Genomic DNA, 17,563 nt, shown 5'->3' with positions numbered 1-17,563 from the left:
ACTCGTGTTGGATTTACTTATGATGACTAGTCGGTACTGATTAAATATATTTTTTAATTAATTTATTTTTGTTTTCTGTCTTATTGTGGTTGCATTCTGTTGGATATTTTGCTTAATATTACCAGCCAATCAAAATATTTTTAACAGGTAGGACCCATATTGTTCGTTTTGGTATTTCTATTATATGGAACGTGTTCATGTTTTTAAAGCATATTTCCATACAAAATGTGTAATTAATAAAAAAATTGCATTTCTAAACTGTTACATCTTATTCTGAACTAAAAATTTCATAATTTTTCGGACAGCATATGCAGTTCAAAAATTCTTTTAAAAAGCTTGATTAATCGAAATTATTTTCTACTCCTTTTATTGCGTTGAAATTATTAACTGCACTAAAATTATAACGTTTATGGCTGAAAAAACAACAACTTTATTTAATATCTGCAAAGTTTTTTGGAATCATGAATAGCCTACGCAACAGAAATGACATTCCGGTGATATTTGATGAAAAAAGCTATTGCTCATTAACAGCCTCCAGTGAATGGTTAATCTAACAGCCACTTTGAAAAGTGATGTATTTAACTGCAAAGACGCCTTTGTTGTACGAGGTCCTTCCTTCAACAATCAGCTGCAACAGAAAAGAACATATTAAATTAACAGATAGGAACTATCTTAGTAAATAAACAAATACATAAATAATTGATAATCATAAAGCAGAGAGCTTCACCAAATGCGGTGCTCATTGTGCCTTCTTCCTTTAGTTTAAGTAATCCCATGATCGCTTGGGATCTGAAATGAAAATTACAAAGCGTATGTGAAGAAAAGATAAGTTCGAATACTACTTTATGTCTGTATTTATTATATTTAAAATTGGATAAATATACTCATGATATCTGAACGTCACTCCCTTCACCCTAGCGACTGAGAATAGCATCTAACATCTTGCTGGCCCAATTGGTTACTGGAATGATTGACGCCCTAGGTCTCATTCCTACAGGACGCAACCAAGGACTAACCCCCCCCCCCCTTACCATTGCGTTGAAATGCTGCTGATATCGCCTGTCTACGGAAATTTTCCCCCGGAAACAGTCAAACCTCTTAACTTGGAAATAGACCCAAAGAAATACTGGGTCTGAGTATAAAGAGTATACACTCTTTATACTCAGACTATACAGTCTGAGTATACACTCAGCTTGTCAGAACCTCATGCCTTACTAAAGCACTAAAACAGGGATATCCACCTAGGTGAAGAAATTGTTTGATCATAATGTTGATTCCTCGCCTCTCCACCACAGTTCAGTTTGTCGGATAAATATTATGCTTCACGGCCTATGGGCTCGCACAATCACTAAAATTTGAATGCAGAAAGACTGGGATTTACATGAGCATCAAGTAGTTCATTCAGGACAAAAAAAATCTTGTGTTCTTAAATTTACTCTGAGAAGTAAAGAGAAGAGAAATTGCAACATCAAGAGGCGTTGTGTTTTTCCACCCAGAGGTACCTCTTAGATAAGGGGTCCCGGAGTGGCCGCAATTAATGGTTCTTTTAAATAAACTTGTTTAGCACTATGGGTTACGTGTATTAAGAAAATAGGCAAGAGGCAAAGGGGTAAACAAATAAATAAAACTTGGTTTATTATATTTGCACAACTTACACAAAAGCAGTTTAACAAGTTCATGACTAGGTGTTGTAAAAGTAGTTGATTCATTCACCTTAGTTTTACAAGGTAAAGAGTAAAACTATCATGATGTATATATATTTTCCGAAACCTTCGTATTCTTCTGTGAACAATTAATTGTTTTGGTCACTACATGGACAGGATTCCTAGGTACAAATGTACGGGTAACTATGAAAGGCTGACATGTGATCTCGTCTCATAATGGCCGAAAACATAATTATCCTTAGTCAGTACAATTGACAATATTTTCTAACAGTAATCCATTGCGAAGTGAACATTACTCAGTGTATGTATCTGGGAGGAGAGATGTTAGTATGCTGCATTAAGCAGGGGATGTGGTAGATGTTGCTGTTTAATAGTTCTAGGTAAGCCGGATGTTACCGCATCCGGGGTAGCCGATGCGCCAGCACTGGGGACCCAGGGTTCTGGTGTGAAGTGGATCACTGGCCACAGCAATAAGCTTACTACGCCGAAAAGGACAATTACATTGGCGAATGGAAATGTTCGAACGGGGCACCACGTTGGACAAAAGGAAATCATTGCCCAAGAACTACTTAGGTGCAAGATATCAATCGCGGCATTATCCGAATTAAGGCTCACCGGGTCTGGAACGATGATCATCCAACCACCAGCACCTAATGAAGCGGTTATGCTATTCTACTCTGGTGGTGAGAAACGAGAAGCAGGAGTGGGCTTTATGGTCGATGCTCAGGCCACCAGTAGTGTGATCGCTTTCCAACCAATATCGGACCGCCTGGCAGTCCTTACTGTCAAGGGCACCATCAAGACCCATATTATCTCCGCCTATGCGCCAACTGAGACTAGCCTGGACCCGACCAAGAATGACTTCTACAACCAGCTCCAACATACGCTGGATTCAATTCCGCAGACAGAAGTGATCATCCTCGCAGGGGACTTTAATGCCCACATTGGCGTGGACAGATCTGGTTGGGAAACAACAATGGGCAAGTTTGGCCATGGGAAGATCAATGACAACGGACTACGTTTGTTGTCCTTTGCCGCATCTAACAACCTGATCATTGGAAACAGCCATTTCCAGCACCCTAAAAAACATCAACTTACATGGCGAAATCCATCTGGCAAGGACTCAGCAATCCTGGACTACATTTTGATCAATGCCAAATTTCGCTCATCACTCATGGACGTTCGTGCCATGAGGGGACCTGATTGCGGATCTGATCACTACCTCATCCGGGCTAAGGTGCAGCTCAAATTACGGCATGCAAAAAGATCATCTCGGTCAGCCAAGCTGGATTGGAGGCAGCTAATGAATGCTGCCAACAAACAGGCATATCAGATCGCCCTATCCAACCGCTTCGAGATGCTGGCCGTGCCCGAGGATATAAATGAAGAAGAAAAGCAGATCTCTGATGCCATCCTGGAATGTGCCAAGCCCCTATGTCCACCTGCCCGACGTCGAACGCAACCATGGATATCAGACGAGTGCCTCGACCTCGTGGACAAACGGAAACAGGCAAAGTTGGTCGACTTTGAACGGTACCGGCAGCTAAACCGAGAAGTCCGACAAAGAATGACAGCAGAAAGAGAAGCATACTGGAACCAAGTGGCAGACGATCTTGAAGTGGCGGCATCCAAGAACGAGTACCGCACTCTCTACCGCACCCTCAGATGTCTGAGTGGAAAGACCAAATTGAATAGTGACAACATCAAGAATGCTGATGGGACCTTCGTGCGATCACCATCCGAACGCCTGCAACGGTGGAGTGAATTCTTCAAAGCTTTGTATAATCACGACCCACCTCAGGGACCGCCAGCAACAGCACTCTCGATCGACCCCCCCCCGAGGTCTCCATGGTCAATGTTGAGCCTACAGTAGAAGAAGTGAAAGCAGCCATACAATCCCTGAAGAATGGCAGGGCACCAGGAGTGGACCAAGTCACCATAGAAGCGATCAAAGCCGGGGGAGATGTACTGCTTCGCCGACTACACTCGCTCCTCAAAACCATCTGGCGCACTGAACAAATTCCGCTAACATGGAGGAAAGCCATTATCGTACCGATCCACAAGAAAGGTGATAACCGGGACTGCAAGAACTACCGTGGCATCAGCCTCCTTTCCATCATCGGAAAGGTCTTTATGAAGATCATCCAGTCAAGACTGCAAAAACATCGCGAGCAAACCAGTCGAGAAGAACAGGCAGGATTTAGACCCGGGCGAGGATGCTGTGATCAAATCTTTGCCATTCGTCAGCTGATGGAGGAGAGGATCCGGTGTGGACAGCGAACCGTCATTGTTTTCATTGACTTTAAGTCTGCTTTCGACTGTGTCCACCGGCCTGCCTTATGGAAACTACTAGAGGTTGAACATGTACCTCGAAAAGTCATCACACTCCTCCAAACTGCATACAACGGTTTAACCAGCCAGGTGCGCATCCAGAACGATTTATCTGAGGGATTTACCATCGAAACTGGAGTCCGCCAAGGGGATGTAGCCTCCCCGTTGCTTTTCAACATCGTGGTCGACGCCATTATGAGGCAAGCATTCAGAAACAGACAGGGCATACAATATGACAAGGATCACTATGTGACTGACCTGATGTTTGTTGATGATAGTGCTATCCTTGCCAGTAACGACGCTGAAGCCACGGACATACTCTACGACATTGCCCGCATTGCCCGGCCATACGGTTTGAAGATCAATGCTGGTAAGACAAAGGCCCTGACAACAGATGGGTCGCAAGCCACCATCTATCTCGAAGGCGTCCAGATCGAGCAAGTGCAGGACTTTAAATACCTTGGGTCGCTGGTCCAGGAGAAGAAAGTTGCATCCACCATGGAAATCCACAGCAGAATTGGACAGGCGGCCACTGCGTTCGCCTCGCTCAAATGGTGTCTGTGGAAGAGGACCAACATTTCCACAAAGACTAAAATCCGACTCTTCCGGACTTTGATCCTGCCCATTCTTTTTTACGGATCGGAAACATGGATTTGTCTCAAGTTAGATTTGAACAAACTTGAGGTATTCCAAATGCGATGCCTGCGGCAGATCTTGGGCATCTCTCTTCGCGACCGCATCACTAATGATACCATCTGCGCCCAATGCCAACAGCAACCAACCATTGCCGACCAAATCCAGAAGCGAAGGCTTGGATGGTTTGCCCACGTATGTAGAATGGGCACAAACAGAATACCATCCAGACTCCTTTGGAGACAACGACCCACCCAATGGAGCATCCAACGGACTGCGCCTAGGAAAACGTGGGCCAAGCAAGTGGAAAATGACTTGAAGAGCCGACGTCTCGACCTTAACCAGGCCAGGACTGACGCTATTGATCGTAAGGTATGGAAGAACATCACAGAGCAAGTCCGAAACCCTGCGGCACCTACAGCAGCATACTGGTTGCGTGGCGAACCGCCTCCCCCAGCTGCCAGCTAAGGACCAAAGAAGAAGAAGGTAACTCGTCATTAAACTAGGGGGCGAAATTACCCGAAAATCTCCAGAGTGACTGGCAGGGCAATACGGGCTCTCTATAATTGGTCATCGAAGGCGATCTTTATCGATCTTCCCTTTCTAGCAGGTTTCTCCCCAGCTCCTTCACGTTCGTCCGTACCTCCACAGGTTAACTCACCAGCTTCGACTCCCTTTTCCCCCCTATTCTAAATATATATATATGTCCCTCTCCCCTTTTCGATAGGGATCTCTGGATTGGTTAGCAACCTCTTTCTGCGGGGAAAAGCAAATCTATGGCCTCGTGTTCCCGTAATTAGACACGTTTTAAATGGAAAACTCTTTGAGAGAGAGAAACAAAACCATTAATCAATACGCGGTGGTGTTTCCGGGTTGTACTAAGGCATTCTCTACATTCAAAGTCTATTCATCATTATCCATTCCCTGACGAGAGTCAACTCTCAGTAATCAGCTCGAATTTCACCCAAAAGTACCTTCCTAATTCCGATCTGCTCACTGACAACCACAGATTTTGCGATCGTATACCTGAACTATACTTACGTGACGCTTAGCTGACCCTGTCGAGTGTCGCCCTCCGTGCAGTGAATTGACCAAAAGCAGCGGAGTGAGATGGAAACTCGATTACTGCTTTCCTATTGTGAAGATACAAGAGAATCAGGCAAAACAACCTTCGACACGGCCTTATTACTTCACACATATAGTGACTAGCAAAAGTATAGGTGATTGCTCATGAGGATGTATCAAAAAGGCCAAAAATGTAAGCATTTTCATAAAACAAACAAATAGCCGAAAAGTGAATAAAAATAGTGAAAATAAGAAAAATTAAATACCTTTAAAGTTATGCAACGTCAAACTGGGCCAAAATATAATATATAGTGAAGAAAATATTATAAAGAGAATATTTTGTGAACATGATTAATTAAAAATAGAATATAAACAGAGGGAGAACTACGACGACGGTGGAGTTGCTCAGTAGAAAAGAACAATGGAAGCCCTCTATAGTTAAAATGAAATGGAGAAAAATTCTGAAAGAAATGTGTACGATTATAAATAATTAATAATATTAATATAGAAAATAACTTAAGAGTGAAAAGGCATGAATATCGTTCAAATATAAGTCATATAATGCGATCACTTTCAAAGTAGTGGAAATACCACCATTCAAATCTACATCTATACAGTTGTACAAATATCAGGTTAACCCTAATAAAAATGGGCCATGGTGAATCCGAATTTTTGTTTAATGAAATCAGTAGATTTTTTATAATATAATTTATAAAATTGATCAGAAAATTATTAATCTGCAATTTAGTGTAAAGGCCATTTAAAGCATTAACGAAAAGTGTTTGATTGCTTCTTAGATTTGCAAGATGGATAATTTGTGTTTAGATGATGTTTTTATGAACTTTAATAGAAATATTAAAATTCCAGTTAGTTTAGTAAATAATGTTAAAATTAAATTTACTTCTTTTATCAATAACTCCAAATTATGATGAAGAGGGGGAATGTTTAAAGTAATATTTAAATCAAGGAAGTTTGCTTGTTGGTTACCCTTATTTTCTTTATTTAGGGTAAGTTCAGTAGGGTATGTAAGTTTGGCAATATTTTCAAAATGAATATTCCAAACCATGATGTCATCAACATAACGAAATGCAAAGAAGTTAAGGTTCGGGTTATTGCGAATGTAAAGATCTTCGTGGTAATGAAGAAATAAGTTAGAAACTATGTTGAAATTTGCGAGCCAATGGGAACTCCTACAGATTGTCTATAAGTACATTTACCATCGTAAATGTAGTTGTTCAGAATGCATAGGTTGATATAGTTATTTACATAAAATCACCTTTCTCAAAAACATTTTTCAAAACTATTCATGTTAACCCACATGCATTTACACTTTAATTTGACTTAATTTAACTTTATTTTAATTTAATTGTTTTATTTTAACTTCACACACTGCATTGGGACTACCTTACTCATGTTTTTGGAGGTTTTATTTTTATTTTCCCCCCTTTTTATTTTTTTATTTCAGTTATATTTTAAGAGCTCCTCCATCACAACATGGGTTTGTATAGAAACGCAGTGTTTTGGTACATGATCAGGTGTAGTTCCCTGATGAAATACCTGATCCATGTACCAATTTTATCTTGTTTATTTTTATCTAGTTTGCATCAAAAAAAAAAAAAATTTTTTTTCACCTTCATTTTTATCACCCTCATTTTGATGCTCACTACGTTTATTATTTTACATGAAGCAAACTCGATAAACATAACTTTCCTCGTCTCTTTTCCGAATTGCATCTTCTAACTTTGGGATATGGCTGGCATAATAATCCTCTGTTATTGTGATTTTGGTTGCAAGGTAATAAGTTAACAACAATCTTTTGTGTCCCAGGATATTGAGGCCAGTACTTTTCCGGCTGGTGGTTGGATTCAAAGCTTTTTCGGGATTGAAGATCCCTTATGTTTCCACTGCATGCTTTCTGATTTGTGTTCAGGATCATAAAAATATAGACAAGTTTCATCACCCTTCATTAAGCCAGATAAAAATCAATCTGGATTAGCAAGAGTTAATTTTAAGAGTTAATTAATTAGCAAAGGTTAAGTTCCTTTTTATGACTTCACTGACCATCTTGAAAGAGTAGCTTAACTGGACGATACGAGGGGTTATCAAAAAGGTTCCTTCACAGGAACTTTAATCCTTTAAATCTCCATACATTTCTCTCATCTATGGATCAGCTGTTTAATGCCTTGATCATAGAAGTCCGTACTTTTTGCCTGAAACGACGATTCCACTTCATTGATGACTTCATAAGACAAATCATAGATCGTCAATTTCTTGAGCTTTCTTGCTCTGCAAATGCAGTAACTTTATCACTGCTCGATACTCCACTTTGTCAACCATAGCGTCCTTCCTCAGATTCCGGGTTCAACCTCTGATGTACGATCGCCTACGGGAATGAAATTTCTCATGTTAGTTATTGAATATGTAGACAACTTATATTAAAAACGGCATCTTCCTACTGATGTAGTAGTAGTGGTATGTGATGCAAGAAAGCATGTGTATGAGTTTATGCAGCATCAGCCAAAAAAAAAAAAAAAAACACACCATTCCCTCCAAATGCCTGTCCAGTTCCTCCTTAAATTTATTCAACCTATCAACTTCCACAATGACAGGTGGAAGTTTGTTCCAGCAATTAACCACACGCTGGCTAAAGGCAAATTTCCGCACATCTATTCTACATCTGTCTTTTCTTAATTTGAATTTATGCCCCCTTAGGTTCGTAATCTGAACAAGTGGAAGGATCCCATCAGAATTCAGCGTGCTCAACCCATTCAAGGCCTTATACACCTCAGTCAGATCACCGCGCAGGTGCCTAGTCTCCAGCCACTGCAATTTGCAGAACTTAAGCTTCTCTTGGTAAGAGGATCCCTTCATTTCCCTCACCAATCTTGTTGCCTTTCTCTGAACACGCTCACGTAAATCTACATATTTCCTAAAATGAGGCCTCCAGACCTGTACGCAGTACTCAAGGCGTGACCTGACCATTGCCTTATACAGAGGGACAATCACCTCCTTTTCCCTGCTAGCAAAATTCCTATATATCATTGGCAAAACCCCATGACCTGTCCTGGCAGCCTGTCTGGTTTGCTCAGAAAACTTCATATCTGCCTGCACAATTACTCCCAGGTCTTTTTCATTTTCTACCACCTTAAGTGTAGTACCACACAGTTGGTACGTTTCTCTGGGGTTACTTCTACCCATATGCAGCACTTTGCATTTTTCAGGGTTAAACTTCAGTTGCCACTTCTTAGCCCATCTGCCCAAATTATCTAGATCCTGTTGCAGTAGCACACTGCCATTAACAACCCTGCCAACCTTTGTATCATCTGCAAACTTCGACATTAAGCCTGATATACCTTCATCAATATCATTGATAAATATACAAAACAACAGTGGACCTAACACCGAACCCTGTGGGACTCCACTAATAACATTAGTCCAAGAAGAGCAGCACCCATTGATTACCACCCTCTGTCTTCTCCCACTTAACCATCCTTTTATCCATTGTAGCAACTTACCCTTAATACCATTCTGCTCCAATTTGTACAATAGTCTTCCATGCGCAACAATGTCAAAAGCTTTCCTGAAATCCAAATATATGATATCAAAATTATTTTTTGCATCCAGTTTCTTTGTAACCACATCATAATATCCTATTAAATTTGTCAGACAAGACTTTCCCTTAACAAACCCATGCTGTGTCTGAATTATTGCTGCAGTCTTGTGTAGATGATCCTGCAATGCATCTTAAATGAACGCAGAGACCAGGTCACTTGTAAACCTGGAATTGGGGCTAGTTTTTTTAAATATAATTTATCTTAAATTAATTTAACTGATCAAGTTTTAGAGAAGTTAAATTCGTGCGGGCTATAAATTTAAATATGGGATGCGAAAAACTGGATACCGAGTTTTTAACCTCGGCATTGTATACTGTAATCCCTTTATGAGAATCACTCTCACACTATGATCTGTCGGGTACTTCAAATGCTACAAGGAAACACAGTGAAAATCTGAATTGAATGTTCTGAATTAATAAGTATTACTAATTTAGATATATTCAAATAATAAATTATACTTTGTTAAGATACTAATAGAAAAATTGAGAATTACCTGTGTGATTTTACTCGTAAAATACATTTATTTTCTATTTATTGAAAATAGTATGTATTTGGGTGTACAGTTACACGTTCTCTTAATATTAATGAAGAACGATGAATGTATAGGAAATGGACCAAATTGAGGGATAAATTAAGTAAATAAGTAACAATATCGTGTGAATAATGCAGTCTTGTTACTTATTATCTACATAGCCTTTGTGCTGGGAGGGTTAATAACAGTAGAATAATTAAGTTGATATGGTAATTAAGAATTAGTATTCTAAATCCCTTTGATACCAATACAGAAATAAGGTTCCAAACAATCCTCATTTGATTACTACTCTCATAATTCATTACGACCTTAATATCCCTAAGGAGAATCCTGGATATATAAATGTCAGCATCCATCCCCCCACCACAGCTAATATTTCGCAACAGTACTTTTATTACTTAATCTGTAATAACATATCTTGTCTAGAAACCTCTTGTTAAGTGCAAGATGTGTTTTGCCAGTAAATTTTTTTTGCAATATATAGTATGAAAACATCTTCGTTATTTTCTTACTACATATGCAAAAATATATATATATATACATATATATCATTACTACTAATAATAAAATGATAAGAAATATAAAAAAATAACGATCACGCAGGCTAATCGGCAATATCACAGTGACCTAATAACTACATGAACGGTCACCGACGTCGGTTTCGAAGTCAGTAATGATATTCCCTGTTGAGCATACTCATTTTTTTCTGTTTCTGCCCCCGAAATGAAAACACTTTCGTGCTTGGTCTGTCGTTTTAGATTAGAGCCACAGTAACTGAGATCGTGCCGAATCCCTGCAATCCATCCACTTTGTCTGTAAATTGCATGTGTTCTTAGGCCAGTTATCTACTGGTATAATAAAAACCTCGGGTTTTAATAATAAAAACCACAAGACTGGTCCGAGTAACTCGGACCAGTCTTGTGGGAACGCTACATAGTGGTCGGCAGCCCATATCCTCAAGCCAGTGAGTGGCCCGCCACGAAAAGTTGTTTAATTGAACCTAAAAAAATTAACTTAATGTAAAATTTAAAATAAATTCAGGATCAAAAAATGTTCACAAATATTGCCCAACACTTTTACCTGACATCTAATTTAGCTTGAAAAGTTGAATTCCTTGCTGTAACGACGGGGTTCGAAAGGGAAGCTTTTCAATCGGTGACTACTGACATCACTATTCTGCACGGAGGTTGACAACTGCATGTGACCACTGATACTTATTGATAACAAATGGTGCAGTGAAAACATGGCTGGCCCTAGCTGAAATGGAGCTTGCCCCGAGTAACATTTTATTGATATTTGGCATAGTTCTCCTTAACTCAACACACTTATTCCGATTCGATTTTAAGACCATAACGCTGGATAAGAATGGTCTTAAAATATAATAACCTAGTTAGTTAGTTCTTTTTGGTTTTTAGGAGCATTAGCAACTAAGGCCATATTGCTCCGGGATATGCGGTGGTCATTCCCTGACCTTTCCACATCCTCCGTATTTGGTGGTGACGGGCTCGAATCCCGGTCTAATCAAGAAGCACTGCTGCTCCTTCCCACCTGGCTACGGAGGCGCCTACGGCGCTCGCAACGGTGAAGCAGTTCTACAGAAATCGAAACAGTGCCGAGAGAGAGTTGCATGTACAATAATGATACTTAATAGCAGTCGATTTGTATACAAAATTTGATAGCTTGACTTCTTTTTTCCTGAGAAGAGAAAATATGTAATCCCTTGCCAAATACATAAGACAGTGTTTCTTTATAATTAATATTATAAGACGTTTGATTTACTACTCTCACATTTCAAGCGCACCTGTATCAAATTGAAGTTAACGTGCCTAAAAAAAAAAAAAAAAAAAACACACCACTTTTCACATCATCTATGCATCCCCCTCCAATAGTGTGTCTAATTCTTCCCTGGATTTATTCAAATTACCCACTTCGCAACAAGATATGCAAGTTTGTTCCAACAACAAATCACCCTCTAGCTAAAGGCAAACTTTCGGACAAATGTCCTGCAGCCATCCTTCCTCGGTTTGAATTTATGCCCGTCATGTGTGTTGTCTGAGCAAGACGAAGAATGTCATCAACATTGAGCTTACTCAGTTCATTCAAAGACTTAAACACCTCAATCTGATCACCTCGCAAGTGTCTAGTCTCCAGACGATGCAATTTGCAGAAATGGAGCTTTCTTGATAAGACCACCCTTTCTTTCCCCTCACCAATCATTGCTCTTCTCTGCACCCGCCCGTTTCAGAAGTTCTACATCGTTTCATATATATGAAGCTTCCACACCTGTACGCAGCACTCAAGATACTGCCTAACCATTGCCTTGTACAAGTGTAAAGTACATTGATATCAAAAGGCCCCATCTCCGTTACTTTCATTGTAGGTGTAACAGTTCACTGTAAAAGGCCAGAGATTTAAAAGTGTTTGGATTTTATAAGTGTATTGTTATATATCGTTGTTCATGTGGCCATTTAGCCGCTAGACCCCTGCTGGGGGCCTAACGTTGCCCACACTGGGTCTCGCGGAAGCAGACCAGGTACACATTAGTTTGAAATTTTTACTGTGGGAGTCCCTGCCACCTAGTTTTCTGGCATTTCAGTGACTAGGCCTATGTAAAAAAAAAAAAAAATGGGATGCACTAAAAGTAGGAGAGCAGAAAGTTGTTTTTATAATCTCAGTTTAAAAAATTGAGGCGTTTTGAATTTTAGTAAGCTGTGTGTGGGTCTTGCGTATTTGATTTATAGACTAACATTTAGTCTATAAATCAAACTAATGAACAATGTTATCAGCGAAAAGACCTAAACCTTCCAAACACTTCCTCGTTAATCTCACAAATATACGTGATGTACATTTCCACTTCAGTTTACCAAGCTCCATGTACTTTTTCTGAGAGAATCTCAATTATCGGTTGAATCAACCACTGCTCATCTCAGTTGTTCTTATTATTCGCCGTACGATTCCATTCTCTTCAAAGGTGGTACTAGTTATGGACACACAGAAATCAGCTAGTGAGAAAATTAAGGCGTATTACCCACAAGGCCAATAAGTAAGAAAGCCACCTGCATCACACTTGAAACCACCCTAAAAAATGAAGAGTGGCAATAGGGTTCATTCATATCTCAGACATCGTTCGAATAGCAAGGTCTCTACACCCACAGTATTGAAAAATTAATTTTAACAATAGGTTTTTTAGCTTCTATGTACACAATAACTAATTTTATTTAAAAATTGCCGCGACCCCTTTAATTTATCCCACGACCCCTCTGGGGGTTGCGCCCCATAGTTTGCGTACCACCGCTCTAGACTATTGTTTGTGATTATTGCAACCTTACGAATTAGAGGATTCTTTTAGTGCGTTACTTTATCAGATGCATACAGATATAGCAACTAATAGGACTGGCGCTTCTCACCAACGAAGTGGCAGCAACCACCAGAGAAGTGTTTAGTGTAATGCACCTCTGAGTCGACTTCCGAACGTAAGAGATCAATGCGTCATTTCCTTCGCATATTTAATTTTGCTGATAAATTATTCTAAATGAAAGAATAATTTCTGTGAATTTCATTTAGCTTAAAATAAATAGGCATAGAACTCTGCATGGATCAATATAGGTTTCCTTGTAATATTAAAAAAATCGGGTTGCTTTATATTGATGAATATTTCAATTTTGCTGTTACTTCTAGTGATTATTGATAAATAGCTTGAAACTATTTTTAAATAGCTTAAGATGCTACGATTAGTTGAGTTAAAAAAATGCTTACCTTAGTATCATATTCAACGTTAAAACGTATCTTAGTATTCAGCTTCCAACCTGCAGACTGCGGTATATAAGTATAAATCTTTTGTAATTTAGCATTCTTATCTTCACTATACACATTAAGAGCTTGGGCGCCTTTTCCTTCAGAATAAAAGTCAAGGACCGAACAAACAGTACCACAGATATCCACTCTAAAATATTTGGTAATCATGCGCCCTCCTAAACCCATGCCGGTACTGGCGTTTAAAACCATGGCATAACCTATAACAAAGAAAATAAGATATCTAAACCATGAAATAACTCACAAATTGCAATGCTATTACATTTAATGTTATAATCGATTACTTTTATATATATATATATAAACGTGCTTTAGCAGTTGATCACAAAAACGAGTTTTCTTTAACCTTTACCCCCCTCTTCCTTAAGCGTTTAGTATCTGGGTTGTATTCGTAGTAGCAGCCACTATTATAAAAGGTTCAGTTCACCCCCTTCAGTCCAGATAGTTCATCCCTTCAAGTAATGGTGCATCAGATATGTTCTCTGCACAAACTCATGTGTAGCGTGCGCAGTTCCTTGCGCAAACTTTCTGCCACTCACGCCAAGCATAGACTGAGTGGCCACATTATTAGATACACGTTACCTTTCCATGAAATAGAACACTTCTTCAGTAAAAGTATCACGTAATCGTACCATGGAGATGAATGCGAAAGGTGCTCCATGTGTGGAATTCACTGCGAGAATGGGCAAGGAGAAAGATTAAGTAACTACGAACGGTGGCATGGTAGAGGAAAAAAAACTCGCTGCTGTGAGTATCTTGGAAACTGCAGTGCTGCTGAGGATTTCAAGAAAGGTTTGGATATATTGATATTAGTCCAGTAACCAAATAATATTCAGCCAATGGAAACAGCTCGTTGATAGTAGAGGCTAACGGAGGCTGAAAAGACTTCTGCAGGGTACTGAAAGGTTACATACAGGTCAACCAAATAGGAACCTGGTACAACAGTGCTAATAACAGGCATTTCAAAACGTATAATAATCATACTTTGTCGTGGATAGGGATATCGCAGCCGACGATTGAACTGGATTTTACTCTTGTCAGCAAAAAAAAAAAAAAAAAACCAGGCTCATCTCTTCATGGCTGTAGTGTATCCATCTGCGAATATATTCTTCCAACAGGAAAAAGCGCCATGTCACACGGCCAGGATTGTACAGAACTGATTCCAGGAACATGAGAGTGAATTCAATCTACTGCAGTGGCCCCTCTCCAGTCACCAAATCTCAATCTAAATGAGCACCTGTGAGATGAAGTGAAACGAGCTTCTCAGCGTAGAGATCCTCAGTCATCAACTTTTCAACAGCTGTGGGAAAGCAGTTGAGTCAACATAGATCAGCATCCCTATGACACACATTGGACACTTCTTTTGGTCTATGCCACAATCCTGGCCGTTCTGAGGGCTAAAGGGGAACCTACTCGCCATTGGGTAAGTCTACCAATGAAATTGCAACTGGGTACATTGGCCGATGCAGCTCATTGATGGTCTTATACGCTTGATCAGATCCAGGGCTGTTGTTGGGTTTTAGGACCATCGGCGACTAAGGCCATACTGCTCGATGTATATTGTCTGTAAGTTGCGTGTGTTCTGAAGTCGATTTACTGTTTTTCTGGACGAAAACCCCGAGTTTCCGGGAGAAAATACCATGCTCTCCTCGCCTAAGCCCTACTAACTCAGCCACGTTGTGAAAAAGACCCATAAAAATTTCTCACGTCATCGACGGGATTCCAACTCAGGCCTTTTCCACCCGGTGTGGGGAAGACGGCAATCCTACCAACTGTGCTACCACGAGAGCTTCAGTCAGTTCCATACTGCAAAAATATGATGAAAAATGATGGCATATACCGCACGCTGGGCCCGATTGGAGATATTGTAAGACTTTTGCGAGTATTATTTTAACAAGTATGTATTATTTTCTGTAAGAAATTTAAACTTGTAGGACTAGATGTCTTGCAATGCAAAATCAGTTTTTAAAATACTGTAATCTATTGCACTAAGCTGATATTTTTTGAAAGTAATATGCTAAATTATAATGTTGTAAATCCGTGCCTCACCTGATGTACTATCGAAAGTTGCATATATCCGTTCCCATCGGCCAGGCATTTGATTGTCATTTTGAATGCCACAAGCATTGTTTCGAAAATCACAGGACCACCTCTCAGGGCTGCGCTTGACAACTTTCACATCTAGACAAAGTAAACATGAAAGTAAGGATAAATAAAGTTTTTAAGTATATCAGGGGAAGGAATCAGGAAGAATTCTTCATGCTTTTAAAAATTGGAGAGACTGTTTGTAATTTTTTTTTTTTAATTTACAAAATTAATGAAATAAGATTCCTTACCCAGTACGTACCCAAAAAATAAAATAAAATAAAACTAAATCATCCCTGTTATATGTTTATAGATTTCAGTATTTTTTTCGGCTTACAGTTTGATCACATTCTGATATTGTTATTACACAGAGCCGGTTTGGGAGAGCGAGGTCCGATGCGAAGTGTGCGGGTGGGGGATCTTACAGTTCAAAAAATTTTAATAATAAATTTTGTTAGAATTAAAAAAATGCAAACTTTTTAACATTTTCTAGAGATGTTTCTGTAATTGCAGGGCTCATTACAGTCTTAGCATTACTACTGACATCAAGTTGGGCTTGTCTTTGCATATTTTTAATAAATCGAGGGCTTAGTGTCAGTACAAAATCATTTTGTGGTTGTTTTTGTAATTAACCCCCGCCCCCAAAAAATCATGTGATATTCCGGTTTACAGGAAATGCACTTACAGCCTAAGCTAGAGAAGTACTAGAAGTACTAGAGATATAGCTCTATGAAATGGTATGCATTGTTATTTGTATAAAGTAAAAGTGAAGTTATCGCAAAAAGAAAATTCAATTTTGTAGTAAAAGTTGTTTGACACTAAATCCTCGAAATATAGTTTCTCTTCCGCTTGCTGCCGTAAATATTTATTGCATCATTTATTGGACCTCTCTTTTTTGAGAAAGTTATTGACTTTATATTTATTTTTTCAATATATTATCATTTATTTACTACCATTAAGTGTGGGGAATTAACGAACGAAATTTCGTATATATTACGAAAATATCGAGTAGAGTAAAATTGTACAATGCAATATTACATTGTCATTTTGTGCTCCATCTTGACCAGTGTTGAATCCGGGGGGGGGGGGGACCGAAGGTGAGTTCACCCCCGGTGAAAAATAGTAATTTTTATTTTAATATTCGTTCAAAGATCTCGGACGTTGATATTTTCTCCACATTTTTTGTTTATTTTTAATTGAAATTTTCTTACTGCCCTCTTTAGGGGCCGTATTATCAGTTTACACAATGTTGTAATTATAAAACACGAATTCAATAAATTTATGTCAAATAAACACGCACGAAAAATCATATCAACTAAGTGTGGTACTCGTTAAGTGATACACGGCAAAAATAAATCACTAAAATTCAAGACACGAAATTTTCAAAATAATTAATTGGACAATATTTCTGGCTGCACAAACTGTAACTAAAAGGCCACTATTTCAAGTGTCCGCATTTTCGTTTTATGGTTTTCAGGCTTCCTTTATTTCATCTCTTGATAGTGTTTCACAAGGCGTCCGTAGCCAGGTGGGAAGAAGCACAGTGTGTAGCACACGCTTCGTGATTAGACCGGGGTTCGAGCCCGTCACCACCAAATACGGAGGATGCGGAAAGGTCAGGGAATGACCACCGCATATCCCGGAGCAATATGGCATTAGTTGCTAATGCTCCTTTATTTGAATATCGCAAACAAGATCGCAGGCCGCGAATAGGTTCGCCTGAATTGGTTCCTGACCACATATTATTGTAATTATAAAGTGTCTCCCAGCTTTCAGGGACAGGCTAAATGTGTGGACAGAAAGGAGAGTCTACTGCAACCACCAAT

General features: G+C 39.3%; 1 protein-coding gene across 1 annotated transcript; it reads right to left on the bottom strand.

The window, feature by feature from the left end:
* Positions 1 to 406: 406 nt before the first annotated feature.
* Positions 407 to 15,828, bottom strand: LOC150084423 (uncharacterized). Its single transcript, XM_090375215.1, has 3 exons — positions 15,702 to 15,828; positions 13,596 to 13,852; positions 407 to 628 (listed from the first exon to the last, which is right to left on the bottom strand). Exons 1-3 carry the CDS (start codon positions 15,748 to 15,750, stop codon positions 551 to 553), a joined length of 384 nt encoding a protein of 127 aa, XP_090231341.1. The 5' UTR covers positions 15,751 to 15,828; the 3' UTR covers positions 407 to 550.
* Between the last annotated feature and the right edge of the window lie 1,735 nt (positions 15,829 to 17,563).

The sequence above is a fragment of the Mastigoproctus giganteus genome, chromosome 6 (genome assembly GCF_048544385.1).
Source record: "Mastigoproctus giganteus isolate SK-2022 chromosome 6, ASM4854438v1, whole genome shotgun sequence".
Taxonomy (NCBI): Eukaryota; Metazoa; Arthropoda; class Arachnida; order Uropygi; family Thelyphonidae; genus Mastigoproctus; species Mastigoproctus giganteus.
The sequence above is the reverse complement of the archived record's forward strand: the minus strand, read 5'-3'. Positions and strand labels throughout refer to the sequence as shown.